The 16835-nt window shown below is 34.3% G+C and overlaps 1 protein-coding gene across 1 annotated transcript in view; it reads left to right on the forward strand.

The window, feature by feature from the left end:
* The window catches only part of btv (beethoven), a gene marked incomplete at its 3' end in the record, with an annotated part of 240143 nt that overhangs the window by 197556 nt on the left and 25752 nt on the right, over positions 1 to 16835 (forward strand). The window contains 8 exon segments of the mRNA XM_067051518.1: positions 2033 to 2149; positions 3311 to 3440; positions 3517 to 3618; positions 3696 to 3928; positions 5454 to 5567; positions 8120 to 8228; positions 11532 to 11697; positions 15937 to 16135. Coding sequence (XP_066907619.1) covers positions 2033 to 2149; positions 3311 to 3440; positions 3517 to 3618; positions 3696 to 3928; positions 5454 to 5567; positions 8120 to 8228; positions 11532 to 11697; positions 15937 to 16135 — 1170 coding nt within the window.

The raw sequence follows: 16835 nt of genomic DNA on the forward strand, positions 1-16835 counted from the left end.
TATAGTTTTGAAGAGGAAAAGGTTAAATGAAAAGATCAAATATTAAATAAATATGAAAATTTTTATTTTATTACATATAATATTATAGACTCTTAATCTCAGGGCGGGTTTCCAAGCAATCAAAACAAACACTTAGCTTAATTAACATCTACTTTTACAAATATACTTAAAATTCTTTGTTGTGCAACACTAACCAATTTATGCTCTTCTATGATGACTGATGGTTTTTGATGACTTCTATTTCACAAACTAATACTGTCTTTAAACAAAGCCTTGGTCCTCTAAATGTTTTCAACTCACTTCTCATCCACTGAAGTGTGTTGTTTGGCGATCCAAACAAAGAGTCCCTTATTCTTCTTCGAAAGCAAGAAAATATTTACAATGGAAGGAGGGATAAAACCATTTCAACTCTTTATAAAATCGGGTGACAGAGGCGTTCCTGGGGATCCCATAATTATTTAACTATTTTAATTCTGCATTAAGGTCCCCAGAGACACCCCCTAACTACACTGCAATAATCAAAGTGGAGGAATATTAAGGAAGTAACCAGGAGTCTACGGGTTTCAAAAGGAAGTAGATAACAAAGGTAATTTAAACGCTTTAGGGTGGAGAAGGTACAACGGAAAATATCGGAGACGTGATTTTTCCAGGAGAGAGTTTGGCTTATGGTGACACCAAGGTTTTTAAGGTATGGATGGAATTGTATTGGATTGTTGTTTAGGGATAAGGTTGGAAAATGAGGAATAGTTTTCAGGAGGTGACTGGATCCTATTACGATTGCCTTAGTCTTCTCTGCATTCAACTTAAGCTTGTTTTCTTGTGCCCAGTGACTAATTTGATTTAAGTCTTCTTGAAACTTCTCCGTGGCAACTAATAGGTCAGAAGGTGGGAAGGAAAGGTAAATTTGGAAATCATCAGCGTACAAATAGTATTGAGAATGTTGGATAAGGATAGGAAGGTCACTAATGAAGGTTTATTATTAATCACTACATACTGGGAACAATTGGAAAGGAAGGATTAAAACCAGTACAAAGCACTGTTAGATAGAGGAAGATTTCGTAGTTTGGTAAGAAGGATGTTGTGGTCAACCGTGTCAAATAGTATAGTAGTAGTGTAGTATATTAATTTTTCCTGTAAATTTTTTTAAAATAGGGGTCAAGTCACATTCAAGATTGACCTATATTCGAGCAAATATGGTAACATACCTAAATCAACTATTATGAATAATTATTTTGAAAGACTATACACAATTATTGCAAGATAAAAATTACAATCATTTATAAATTATAAAAACACTGATATAATAAATAAAACTATATTGTGCTACAAAATAATGAATAGCTACAAATTTAAATGTATTCATAAGAGCTATGTATTTACTTGACTGTTGTATTATGGTTCTCATAATTCAATTTAGAGGTATTACTTCACAATTTAATCATATTTGGACTCTTTTTGATGTAGTTCATTCTAGAGTTGATTTTTCTCATAAATTATTTTTTACCTCTGAAATGTCAAAGTTTCAAAATCCCAGATATTAAATTCAGTTCGATTATAATCCTACGTCTTCAGCGGACTGCTTGTTTGTCATCCCCAGGTCACTGCTTTCTTCTTCCTGGATTCAGAGCTTCTCACCAACATAACTGTCCTGATCAACCACTGCATAACAATAATAATGACAACTCCCTACAGTTTTCATAATTATACTACGTTTTTTTGGTACTGAGTTTCATATCCCAGAGATCTGTTCAGCTTTTTATTTTCTTTAGTGAAGCTCAGGTAATGAAAGACCATATGTCCTAATGTCTGATCCATAGTATTACTAATTAAGCATGATGTTTCATCATCCAATTTGAAGCTGATAAGATAAGTCCTGAAGCAACCGTGTCCTATTTTTTGAGGTGTATATATCTGTTTATTTTGTAATTTGTTCATTATACAATAAAATTTTAAACTGATTATACTATACATTATATTTGTAGAAATTTTATCAATACTTTTTACGTTTATCTAAAAAAATTTTTTTTGTTAGGTACAAAGCAAATATAATACTTCAACACAAGTACATCTCTTCAATCTTAAAGATTTATCTAAGTGGTGCAAAAATTTGTCAAGATATGTCATTGACACAAGAGAAAAATTATCTGAGGTAATACTTAAATTATGAAAATATTAACTTTATAATCTGAATGATTTATGCAATTATTTTTCTTCATTGATTATAATTGTTAAGAAGGGTATTTTCTTTTCCAACTGAAAAAATATCTAGACTTATTTATTAACAGTAATCTGTGAGCTATTAACTTGTTGTACCTAATGTTGAGTGTAAAATGGCTCAAATACTTCCTATGGCCAAATGCTGGGAAAAAAGTAGTTTGTATACTTCTATAGTTCCACCAACTGCTTTTTAATTTTTACATGATCAGAAGAAAAAGCTTGTGATTTGCAGATAACACCTAATTTTTAATAGTCTTATTTATAGTAATTAAAAAGTTATGAAAGACTCTGCAAAGCACATTTTGACATCATTAAAATTCGAAGATATTTGCCATTTTAGAATTCAGTATTCAAAAAGTAATAATTTTTTGAATTATTCATTAACTAAAATAATAACAATAACATTTCATTTTGGAAGAATAACAAGAAGAAACCAAGGTTATTGTTTTTAGTTCAAAAAAACTATTTCTATGGATCAGAGAAAATGTCCAACTTTTATTTTTTTTCAGACTACAGGTTCCTGGACTAGAACAGGAGAAAGGGGGTGGTATAAGAGTTTGTTGAATATTTTATTCTGCTGTGCAATGTGAACATTATAATAATAATGTCATTTTTTTATCTGAATTAGAACTAGAGCTATGAAATAAAATGTGTTTTGCACATATGTCTTTCCTATTTTTGTTTTTGGAACTCCTGGGGCATTTTGATCCCCAATATTCCAGGGTATCCAATATTTTGAAGCCTAAATTATATTAATATATCCTATAAAATCTAGGTCACACATAGGTGACACAGGGGTCCTCTCCTTGTAACTTCTATTGTATTGTAATATTTTTTCCCGCAGTTTTAATTTAATTATATCCTAACCACCAAATAATTTAAGAAATTCTGGTTTATTAAATTAACTGTTTTCTTAATTCATATTGTTAATAAATATTTGGCATTTGGTAGTGAACATTTTATAACTTCATGAATTCCTACTAAATTTATCCTACTTATTTTGGTAGTTTTTGTTTTTAACATATTTTTTAACTATTATGAATATAAGAATTAGTGAAATTTTATTTTTCTAATCATTTTTTTTTTTTTTAAGGCTGTGTTAAATGAATCAAGAAGACTCTTTGTAGATAAACTTTTCTGTGAAAAAGATTGTAAAAATTTAGAAACATTTTTGGAGTCAAAGTTACAAAAAATTAATGTCTTGGATTATTCAAGTTCTAATGGTATCACTTATTATACTTTAAGGTTTTTATTTAATGTGTTTTTGTTTTTTAATAATTGCTAATGTTTATGAAACAGACCTCCATGTTTGTTACACAACAGGAAAAATGAATTGTTTGTTTAAAAAAACCAGCAGGAGCGATTGGTTCAATGAAATACAGAAATCTTTATTAGGTTATGGTTGGTATCTTAAAACAAAAAAAAAAATTCTATATTTAAATATATTTTGTTTACTTACCTACCTATTTGATTTTCAGAAACAGATGATGAATATGGTATGCCTATTTTAACAGTTGATCTTTTGAATCAAATTGCTAAAATTGAGAATGTACTGACTGAACCTGGTGGTTGTGTATTAATGGGAGGAAAGGTTGGAAGTGGAAGAAAGACAGCTGTGAAAATAATATCTAAAAGACAAAATATTCCAATTTATATGCCAAAATTTGGCGAAATGTATTCAGAAAAGTACTTTAAAAATGATTTGAAAAATGTATGATAATTTGTTAATATGTATTGTAATAATTTAAAAATTCTTTAAAATAAAATAAATTTAAATTTGATATTTTTAAACTCAATTCTGATATTTAAAAGATAGATTGGGTTCAAATTAAAAACTTTAATATTAAATAGATAATAGAATTTTATAATATAATAGACTCTTAATCTCAGGGCAGGTTTCTAGGCAATCAGAAACAGACACTTTTACTATTAACACTTAATTAAATTAATATCTCTATTACACATGTATTTAAATTTTTGTTATCAGGTTTCACAAAAAAGGATTTGTTTAGGTATCACAAAACTAATCAAGTTCACAATCTTCTTTTGATGATTCTTGGTATCTTCTTTTCTATAATGCTATGCCCTAACGTCAAAAATGGCTTCCAGTCCTTCCAAAAAGCTATGTCTCTCTCACAACAATGGCTTCCAAACTTTCCCGCTTTCAGCCGACGGACATCCTCTCACCAGGCAATCCAAATTCAGAGTCCCTTATTCTTCTGGGTTGTCTTGCTTTTTCAAACTGTCCACCCTTGCTGGACAGAAATTGATGAGGATCTCCTCATCCTGGAAACATCATTTTCCCTGCGCGCCCAAACAACGAATGCCAAAAACCAAAACCTGCCTCCATGTTCCATGTAAACATCGATTGTCGCACAACAGTTAGGGATTTTTGGAGTTGATTTACTTTCTGAATATTATTCTTTAGCACTATTTCTTGACTTCTATTTTTTCTTAAATTTACTGTATTTTCAATTATGATAGGAAGAGTTAAAATAGTTTTTATGATATTTGAATCTGCTCAACATGGCCTTGATTCAACGGACTTTTTGAAGGCTTTTTTTTTTAATCACAAATTTATTATAGAGGATGAAAATTGGTTACCTTACTTTTTGGTTCAACAAAACAAATGAACAATATTAAAATGATACATAAAATAAAAACATATTAAAAATCCTTTATACATCAAAATATACTATTTACTCAAAAAGAGCATATTACAATATATATATTTATTTTTTGGAATTCAGTAGGTTGATGTTAAAATTTGTTTTTATATTAAAATATACAATGGGAGTTTGTGCATGTGTATGGACTCACATAAGAACTGTAAAAGTAATAAAAGTTATTCCTTTGGTTAACATTGGAGATTAGTTTAGTTTTGTTTTTTTAATTTAAAGCAAGTATAATCATCAGCAATTTGATTTTGAAAAAATAAAAGAGAGAATGAATAGGGGAAAATTTCATTAAATAGAAGTATTATAGTGTGGAATCACAGAGTTATAAATAAATATATTACAATTAATCTCATTTAATTATAGACCATAAAAAATATTAATCATCCAGAACAGTATATAACTCAATATTATTTTAGCTATTTTAAGTAAACTTTGTAAATGTATTCTAGTATTGCTATATTAAATTTGAAAATAGTAGTAACTTAACTCAAATGTTTAAATATTAATGATTAAGTGAAAAATATAATTATTGAATTTAAATAGCTTCATTTTTTACAGATCATACAAATTACTGGAATAAAGGGGGAAGAGTGCTATTTTTTAATTGAAGATTTTCAATTTATGGAAGATTCTATTTATGACATGTTAAATTGTGTTATATCAACTGGTGAGGTAAATGCAACCTCTTTCTTCAAGAATAAATTAATATTCTTATTGTTGTTTTATCTGAAGTATTAATCTTAAATGATTTATAGAACTAAGTTTTCTATCCCTAAAATGAATCAATTACTTTTTTCTAAAATATATTTAATGAATGCAGTTTCCTCAATTCGGAGTTTTGTAGCTGTATACATCAGGACCTGTCCATTTCTTACTTCAGGTATCCTGGGTGTATGTTGAATTTTTATTAGTGTGGAACAAGTTGAAATTGTGAGACTTTTCTGGTGATTAATGTATATATTTTTGAAAAGACCAAGTGAAATCCCTGAGAAGGCAAACTGGTTTAGTATGTTAGCTGAATAATTATTTTGACGATATAAGATAATAACAGATCATGGGTGGTCTCATGGGTAATAGAAATTTGGTGCTTATCTGGTGACGTCTTCTAGCCACTTCCCTCGTCCAGGTTTGCAGTGGGCAAAATGGTTAAAACCATGAATCTTCGTCTGGTGTCAGAAAAAATTCTACAAGAAACACCCCTTTGTACGCTTTTAGAATGCGTCGTTTAGGAGATGAAAATAATTTGGACGTTTTCGATCATAACTCGCTCCCTGTTCATCCGATCGCCTTCATTGTTGCGGGATTCGATTCAGCATTAAATTTTCTACAAGAAACACCCCTTTGTACGCATCTAGAATGCATCGTTTAGGAGATGAAAATAATTTGGATGTTTTCTATCATAACTCGCTGGGTGTGTCTGTGCGTCAATCTCGATTGGTGGCTGGCCAGCATGTCCTGGATTCTGGCGTGATGGTAGGGGCGGCATTGCAGTCACAGCATCTTCGGGATCTTCCGATGTCCGCGGCAAGGGGGGGCATCAGAAAATGAGACTCCCTACCCCGACTTTATACAAATTTAAAAAAAGAACCGAAAATATCGGATAATTAAATCCGACAGTAGCTTTCTAAATTCTTCGGTTAACTCATCCTTTTTGGGTCTGAATATTTTATGTAATTCTTTTTTTAAAAAAAATACTTAAGGCGCTTTCCATACACTAAGGTAAGAACAGTGCCTTATGTTTTATAAAAATGACGTGTTTCGTAAAATATTTAAACCCAAAAAGGATGAATTAACTGGAAAATTTAGAAGGCTATACAATGCTGCATTGAGGGAATTGCACCTGGCAAATATTCAGGTTATAGCATTGGAGCGTATAAGATGGGCATGCAAGGTTGTAGGGATTAGTTTCCCTAAACGTCCGAGGTTTAGACCAAAGAGTAGGTGGAAAGATTGTGTCAAGACTGATCTGATAGATTTGGGTTTGGGTGGGTTTCAATGGATGGATATAAGTCAAGAGCAATTGGTAGGGGCTTCATCAAAGGTCTGATGGGAACACACGTTGGTGCCAGAATCATTGATACAATCCTAAAATCGATCTAAAAAAATATGCCAAAATAAGAAGGAGGATTGTGCGATGGTTTTTCTTGATGTTATTGACACTATTCAGTAATGTTATAAGCACCCAGGAAGTATCGAGGACTAGATCTGATCTGCTGCCAATGGGAGGCTCCTCTGCAGCATCGGTCTATTTCCCAGCGTCTGTCGAATGGGCCAATTGCAGGCGGTGGGGTGTTCACCATTTCAAAGAGACCCTGAGAGCTAATAGATATGTGTGTGAGAAGCAGGTACTCTCAGGGTTAGAATGGGTGAACGTTATAAAACTTAATTATGCACCGAGTGGCAAGAGAAAATAAAGAAATTTGTGAAAAATGCATCCCTTTCCTTAAAGAGAAATACCAAAAAACATTCAGAGAGAAAAAGAGTTCACTGTGAGGGGCATCTGTTCTGGGTCTCGCTGGACAATACCAAATAGAACTAGAAGCTTCTTAGAAAACCTACGTGTTAGCATTGGGGATATAGCGATCTTGACGGAAAATATTATTCATTTCTGCTTTTTTTTTGGTTTTTGCCTAACTTTATAACCTATTTATTTGTGTGTTTTAACTTATTTATTCATTTATATGTTTTTTATATTTATGTATTAGTTTTTTTTAAATTTATTTGTTAGTTTTTTTATCAAACTGTTCTACTGCTGTATTTGTTTTATTTCTGCTTTATTTATACATGGCTATTTATTGATAATTTCTGTTAATTTGCGTAATTGCCCCCCTCCCCTGTATGTCAGAAATTACCAGCTAGGGCATAGTAAAAAAAGTCTATGGCACCCCAGTTTGGTTGATTGTCTCACCCCAGCTTGATAATTAATCTTAGTAATAGTTATGTGAATTTAATTATTAATTTTTATTTATATTGTCTCACCCCAGCTTGATAATTAATCTTAGTAATAGTTATGTGAATTTAATTATTAATTTTTATGTATATTGTCTCACCCCAGCTTGATAATTAATCTTAGTAATAGTTATGTGAATTTAATTATTAATTTTTATTTATATTGTTATGTAGATGTAAAAAGAAGAATCAAAGCTCTAAAGAAAAATTGTCATTAGGATATATTTGTTTAATGTGATTTGTTAAATATTATAGCTTTATTTATTATATTCCAGGTTCCAGGTTTATACAGTGTAGATGAATACAATAATCTAATAGGTTTATTGAATTATAGTGATTCTGACAATTCTTTTGAAGGTTCTGCTACACAATACTTAAGAAAACGTGAGTAGTATACATCTTACCACTTAATAAAATAGATAAAAAATAAAATTAATAAAGGATTAGTTTATCTCTTCGAAACTTCAAGTATATTAATTTGTAATTGGGCTTAGAATTATCCTCTACAGTTATTTCTTGAGTGGGATTCCATCTTTATCATAAGTTGAATTTTCTTTCATGGATGTGAAAGTATTCCTGTTTACTTCTCTCAGCCCTTTTATGATTCGAGTGTGGTTAACATGTTCTTTCCGAAGGCCTCGATACTGTGTGCTCATTCATATTCTCAATAACCAAAAGGGCACCAATTTTTCAACATTACCACAATGCTGGAGGTAGCCAATCTCCTGACATTGTAAAGGAAAAGATTAAGGTTAGCAGAGAGCACCAATTTCCTTATTTAGCATGAACAAGCCTAAGAGGAACTAGTCTTTAGAACTTGTGGATATTTGGAAAGAAATGTGGAAGAATATTGCAGTAACTCTAAAAAATACTAAAAAGCACACATAGAAGAGCTCTGTATCTACTTGTTGCCTGGGATCTATATCCATGTCCGATAATGATGTCATGAGTTGTTTAATACTAATATTTATTTATGATGTTACCGAACATATCTGTTTTGTTATTTTGATAAAACATTACATTTATTAATATTTAAGCATTTGTATAGATTAATCAATAGTAATGAGTTAGTAAAAATATAATTTAATTGTGTTTGGTCACTCTACGATTGAAATGACTTCGGATTTCTTCCAAGAGGAAACCTGGATTTCAGGTTTCTTCTAAGGGTTCTTCTGGGGGACTAGTGCACTGGTTAAATGGTTGCTTATGTTTTGCCGGTAGAGCCTACTAGCACCATTATAGTCATTTGAGCCATTACAGTCTCATTTCTTAATCTTTTCCTGTATGGATTTTCTAGCTACTCCTGGATGGAGTTCAGAAATGCTTTGATTTCTTTCTTTCTCTCATCCATTCTTTATTAGTTGTAAAGTTCTTTGACTATTGATAACCAACCTATGATATTTAAGCTTCTTCTTTATAAATGCCATTTCTTGCTGGTATGCTTTGATGAATTCCTTAATCATTCCTGGGATTCAGTTCATTCAGTCTGTACCTTCTGGTCTGTACTGACAACTTCACAAGATTAGAGAATGTTTTTCTGCTTGCCTGAACTTAATTAATGACAAATAAACATTATAGTCTTACTGATTTTGATTTTAATAAAATTTATTTTGCAAATTTTGAAGAGTTGGACATAGCATTCCCTGCTTACTCTACTCCAATGCAGTTTGAGTATCAGAAGCTCCTCTCCTTGTCCTGCTAATCTCCAGGACTGTACTTTTTGTGGAGTTTATTGCCATCCCTTTCCTAAGTTCTTTTTTCCCATTCAACTAGGGCCCATTGCAGTTTTCTTCTATCATCTGAAACTCATTGGCCCAGAATAATTATTCCTACAAATGATTCTCGAACAATTTGTGCGAATAAGTTATGATTGTATTAATATTATTCTTCAGTTCTTCTTCCCTGTTATAGATCTCTCTGGCTTTCTGTTGCATATCTTTTGAATTTCACACATAAATATGATGAAAAGAAGAATACTAAGACAGGCTCTGTGTTTTATACCTCATACCATAGGGAAAGTTTTTCTACTCATGCCATTTATTCCTACAATACCTTTTGGATCTTGTTATTTTGATTTAACTGCCTCAATTGAGGCAATCATATTTTTTTGTCCCGAAGATCTCCCACATCAATACTTTGGAACGAAATCGTAGGTGACTCCAGACAAAGCGAGATACCTGTTTCTTGCTCTATTCCAAAGCTCCTCGATCATATTCCTGAGCACAAAAATATTTACTTAGTTCTGTTTTCCGCAAGGGTTATATAACCTTATAAACCACTTATGCTTATTTGTGAATATTAGTGTGGCTCTTCTGTTATAGATCCACTCAAAGGAAAAGTTAACAAGTTAAGATTTAACTATTTTGAATTGAAATACAATTGCTAGACTTAGCTAATAAGGTTTATATAAATCAAAATTTATTTGTCTTGCTACTGTAATTGAGAATCTATAAACAGAAAAAGTTACTTTCATCAACACCTGTGGCGCTACAGCTCTTTTAGAGTCAAAGCCTCCCGCAACTTTGTCCGCCAGTCCTCTCTAATGGTTGCCGCAGCTCTCCAATTGTGGATTCCCAAGATAGATCTGGCCACTCCAAAAAAAAAATTACTTTGTTTTCTAACAATTTATAGCTATCAGAAATTTTGAAAAGATAGAAGAAATCTTCAAAAGCTATTCAGAATCAAAGAACGTGTTGAAAAGTGTATTTGATGTTCCTTGTATCTTTGGCTTGACACACATGTGTCCAACATAAACATAAATAAAAATTATTATCATATGTAAATGATTGACTTTTGTGAATTGTATGAAGACGGGCAAAGCTGCAGTCAAGAAGAAAAGAGTATTTCCGGCTAAAATAAATATGAGGCTAGTATTTTTGATTAAAATTCTGACGTATACTTCCCTAGGGAAATAGATATACCTTCTTTATCATCATGCCAGACGCCAGCTCCTGAGCCTTGGGCTATAAGCGAGCCATCTGTGTAGCAATTATTACCATTGTTTGGTTTATAGATTTTAGTTCTATCTATATTTACACTAAATCTAGTATCTTTATATCTGCAAATTTAAGCGTTTGAAAGCTGTCCTCTATTCCTCTGAGAGCTGTCCTTTATCTGCCGAATAATCTTTCTCGTCCTACCAACATCAGGGCTTTGGATTTTGCATCTTGTTTAATAAGCCTATTCATAGTGTTTAGGGCTTGTTCCTGGATCTCCAAGTCCAGTGGAGTCTGACTAAGCATGTCTTTCATTGCTGCTGTATGAGTGGTACTTATAGCACCAGAATCATCAGACACACTTACCTCTGCAGTTTTCCAAAGAGGTTCCTTGACATATCTATATTGACCCTGTGCCACCTTACTAGGGCTTTATATCGAACCATTGGTCTAATGGCTGTATATTACAGCCAGTAAACCAATCTGGGTTTAAGCCCCTTAGTCTTGCCTTCTGCTCTTTTACAGGCCCATAGGAACTTGAGGGCTTGGCCAACTTTCTCCTGCATATGCTTGTGCCATTGTAATTTGAACCCTCAGTTGTTACACCTCTCTACTTTGCTTTTTTCCAATTTTGAAACTGCTTAGCTTGTGCCTTCTATGGAAAAACTTAAAAATTAAAATTTACAAAACTATTATCCTTCCTACTGTTCTTTATGGAATTCCTTTTATTTATGGTTTTTAATATTTTTAGGAATCAAGGAAAACTTTCATCTTATTTTATCCTTTGATGTAGAGAATAAAGCATTCATCCAAAGGATTAGAAAAAGTCCTGTGATTTACAAAAATTGTTATTTGATTTATATGAGGAAAATATCAGAGGAAGCCATGACCCTTATTCCATCTGTTTTAATGTCTAGGTAATAAATACTATTTTATATTTTTTTTAAAAGAATTTTTCTAAAGTATTAATATTAATATTAGTATTAATTTTAAAAGAGTCTCACTTATTTATCGATTTTAATGAAAAAATTGTTTGTTCTACATTAAGAATATATGATATCCTATAGATAATATTACTAAAGGATTTTTTTATTATATCTACATATAATATATATAGTTACTGTCTGAGTCAGCTGTTCGATGTCAGCTGACTGAGAAGATCAGCTGATCGAATGTATATAAAGAGATGTATTGAACCCAATAAAGCCAGTATGTTACAGCAGTTCAAGCGTGTTAGATCTTATTCCTTCTTCTCTTTTTTGACATTTTGTTTTCGCCGATACTTAACTGGTGCTGAAACCCGGGACCTTTAGATACTGGAGTAATTTTCAATCTAAAAGAATTTTTTTTTTCTTTTCATTCTTCTCTTTGAATTATGACCAGTAACGGAATAGTAAGAAGAGCAGTTCTGAACCAGGAGAATATGAACCAAAATGAACCTGAGGAAGGCGGTGTCGGACCTAGAAAAATTCACCGGAGAGACCAGAGAATTAAATCATTTTTTAAAAGGGGGCGATCGACTAATAGGGCGAATAGAAGTGAAGATGTCGAAGGATCTACTAGACAGCGAGGATGCGAAAGCACTGAAAGCAGCGGTCTGCCGAATAAGTATCCTAAATCTGATTCAGGCAGATGAAGAGACCCCCTGGAGGGTCATCAAAGAAAGATTAAAGAAGGCATTCGGAGGAGGACAGTGGACCCCAGAGGAGGATATATTCTTGATGATTAGAGAAACGAAAAAACTGAGACAGTCTAGTGGGCAGTATGCCGCAGAACTGGCATGCTATAACAGAATTCAAGATAAACTCAGCGAGATGATGGAAACAATCCAAGTATAGGGTCGGAAGCAATTCCTATCTATGGTACTGAAGATTCAGTTGGCAAAAGAACTGGGCAAGAAGGAGGGAATGCTGAGAGACCACTCGTTTGTGAAATGTGCTCAAGATCTAATAGAAACAAGTGCTAGAGAGGTGGAGGCCCGAATGGAAACAGAAGAACCAGGGTGGACCCGGATAGAATACCAATGGCCCAGAAACCTGCTCAACCCTTGGAGGAGGAGAGAACACGTAGAGGGTAGAAGAGAGAGAGTTAGTGACCAAGAAAATAGAAGAAGCCTAGCTAAACCCAGAAACAATGGTCGGCGGGAGGACCGTAAGTGTCACGGTTATGGAAAGATTGGGCATTTTTAGTGGCGCATTGCCCAAATACGAGATGCTTCAAATCCAGAAATGAGGGACACATAGCTAAACAATGCCCATACATGTACCGAAGAAGAGATGTGGGCTGGGGCGAACCAATGGAAATCAACGCCCAACAGATACGGAGAAGCAACCAGAGGTTTAGTTGATCATCAGGTGAATCCACGGAAGCATCGGGAACATCGGAGACCAAAGAAGAAGCTGAAGAGCCATGGAACCGAGTAAGTCAAGAGGACAGAGTGGAAACAGGAGGATGGAAACAAGGGAACAGGGAGGTGGATGAAGGCGAGGAACTGGAGAGAGGAAGACATGAGGCATCTGTAGGGGATGTCAGCACTGCTGAATCATAATGTGAGGGAGAAGAGCAGCGGTCTACCTATAATAGAGATACCAGGAGTGAAGTACCTGGTGGACATCGGCAGTTCCAACACCATCATGTGCCTTGAAGCCCTAGAAAAACTGTGTAGTGGAGAGAGGGCACACCCGATTCAGGAATGCCACCCTGGGTGGCCATTGTGTGGTAGTGGTGGAGGTAGAGATAGGTTTGACCCGATGGGGATTTAGTAGAGAGAAATTGCCGGTACATATTGTAGGGAATATGCCGAGGGGATACAAAGTGATTGTGGGGTGTGACCTGCTAGGGAAGGTGGGTGCTTGGGTTAAGAATATTTCTTATTTATGAAAAATGAAGAATTAAGTTGGGGGGTTAATGTACAAATCTCACCGACAAGGAAAAACCGAGGACGAACAGGTTGGAGCAATCAATCAGGCTGAGGACTGAAGACAGAGGCTTAAGAGGGAATATGAAGATATTTTTTTTAAAGAAGGAGACATGCTTGTGGCACCTGGGAAGACCGTCCATGAGATCACACTTAAACAAGACAAGGTCACTTATGTGAAAGAGAGGAGATACTCGCCGGCGCTACTTCACCACATCCGGGAAGAACTTCAAAGTTTAAAACGCCAGGGAATAATTATTGATAGTACATCCCCGTACAATAGTCCAATATGGGTGGTAAAAAAGAAGAGCGTGCGTGGTGAAATTACTGAAAAGTATAGGGTGGTGATAGATTACAGGAAGCTCAACAAGAATACCATAGACGAGAAGTATCCGATCCCCAGATTTTAAGATATTTTGGACAGGCTGAGTGGGTCAACGGTATTCAGCACATTGGACTTGAAGGCCGGATATCATCAGATTAAAATGCACCCTAAGGATCAACATAAGACGGCATTCACTTTTGAGATGGGCCAGTACGAATTTACAAGAATGCCTTTTGGACTCAAAAATGCTCCCATAACCTTTCAGCGCCTAATGGACGAATTTTTAAGGGAAATTGAACGTTGGAAGACGAACATGTGAAACATTTACACAGTGTATTCCAGAGAATCAGGCAATTCGGGCTCAAATTATCGGGAGAGAAATCATTGTTTGGGCAGGAAGAAATAAATTTTTTGGGCAACACGATTTTCAGGGAAGGAGTTAAACCCGACGCAGATAAAGTTGCAGCTATACAGAAGATGACATTGGCTAGGGATGTGAAGGGAGTTTGGAGGTTGCTGGGAACATTAAACTATTACTGGAGATTTGTGCCAGAAATGGCTGAGTACCTCTCCCACTCAACAACCTTCTGAAGAAAGGCAGGAAGGTGATCATCACTCCGCTGGTGGAAGACAATATCAGGCAATGCATGGAGAAGCTGCAACAGGTGCTTGCTTTCCCAGACTTCACTCGGCAATTCACTATCACTACAGATGCGAGTGAGTATGCTTTGGGAGCGGTGTTGTCTCAGGATGGTAAAGGGGGGAGATCACCCGGTGGCATATGTCAGTAGACGCCTAACAGAGACGGAAACCAGATACAGTGCGTTGGAACATGAGCTCTTGGGAATAGTATGGGCTGTTGACCTCTTTAGACCTTATGTGTTTGGCAGAAGGTTTAGGGTACACACTGACCACATGCCTCTTCGATGGGTGGGGAAGTTGAAGGAATCGTTGGCTAGGATTATGCATTTGAAAGGAGCTCCTAGCACAATATAACATGGAAATAATATACAAACCAGGAAAAGAAAATGTGGTAGCCGATTGGTTGTCTCAAACAATTACTGTAAATGCAGTAGAAGAGGAGGCCAGAAAACCATCTAGACAATTCCTGCAGGAGTGGACACCGGGAAAGGAAGAACATAATGTGGCGGAGGAAGAGGATAGGGAGGAATCTTTGTCTAACGAGAGCTTGGAGGAAGGAAGACCAGTAGATATAGAGGAACGAAGACCAGTAGATATAGAGGAACTGGAGGACATGATAAATGACAAGAGGGGGCAGATTGTATGGAAGACAAGGACCACTGGATTGCTCAAAGTTGAGTGCAGCACGTATGGGCGTAGAATAACGACGATTTGGTCGCAGCCAGGCGTGAAGAATGACCAGATCTGTAGAACGTTAAATAATGCTTGTAAGCCTGGAAAAAAGTGTCACCTGTATGTGGGAAATGAAACCGTTTGGCGTAGCCTCATAGCATGTGATTTGGTGATGTGATAACACTGAGTTTTATCTGCAAATATTGTTATTATTTTTGGGCCGAATGTCACCAAATTTCACGAATCACTCTGCAGACATACTGTTATGCTGATAATGATTTTAATCACCCTAGCCATGAAATTATGATGACACCTGATGCAAAGTCTCGTCACTCTTATGTTATACTTATTCCACTGCCAGGATCTAACTTCTTTTATTAAAAAAAGATTAATATACTTAGTATAATTGAGGAAAAAAGTAATAACACCACAAAACTGTATTTTTAGAATATCCTTTTAACAGTTGAAACTTTTGTTCACCAAGTATGTGTGGTTTGACTGGAATATGGTTTTAAGTCTAAACACATTTTCTTTTTTTTTTTTATAAAGTAAAAATATGACTTCCAATTTTGTTTTCATTTTTGAGTTCATAATTTTTAGGTTTGATAATCAAAATGAAGTGATTCCTCAAAATAATTACAATATGGAATTGATGATTCAAACTATTGTTCAAATACACAAGAAAACAGAACAAAACATCAAAGTCACTCCTTTTTCATTTTATACTTTTATTAAAACATTTTTAAAAGTGAAAAAATTGAAAGAAGAATCTTTGTTTAATCGTCAAAAGCAGCTTAGGGTAAGATTTTAATTATATTTCATTAGACAGTAACCTTTCTTAAATAAGTTTATTTATTAAATAATAGTCATCCTTTTAGATTGTCACATATATTTTTTCTTATGCTATTTGAAACTCTTGATGGAATTTACTGCTAGTTAAGTCATTAACTGAGTTGCTTAGGAGGTGCTTTGAATAACAATATATCTCATAGCCAATGAACTCCTAATACATGTTGGTATATGGGTATCTACCAGGTCTGTTGATATGAAACCCAAATTTGCTCATACCTGGTGTTACCCACCGAGTATAGAATGACCTAGAGTGGACATAGTGAGAGAGAAATGTGTCAAGTTACCCCCTCCCTGTTTGTATCTGTCAATTCTTCCTTGCTGTCAAAGTGCTTACCATCTGATTTTTTGTTGTGTTTATTAGTTTGTGCTTATATTTTTTGTCAACAGATTTTGATTGCGAATAAAAAATGAGTTTGTAATGTCTGTTTAACCTATCGCTTTGAACATCCCTGATGAAGCCCTGCAAAGTGGGGTGAAATGTCCATTAAACAGTTATAAACTATTTGTTCATTTTTGACCGCAACCCTGACCATCTTCTTATATTTAAGTTTTACGGTCAACTACATATATATATATGTTTGTATTAATAGATTTTTTAATGGAAACAAAACCTCTGAGAAATTTCATTGGTGTTCATCAAGGTTCTA

This window comes from Halyomorpha halys, unplaced genomic scaffold (genome assembly GCF_000696795.3).
Source record: "Halyomorpha halys isolate HHAL.00 unplaced genomic scaffold, Hhal_1.1 Scaffold598.1, whole genome shotgun sequence".
NCBI classification, from domain to species: domain Eukaryota; kingdom Metazoa; phylum Arthropoda; class Insecta; order Hemiptera; family Pentatomidae; genus Halyomorpha; species Halyomorpha halys.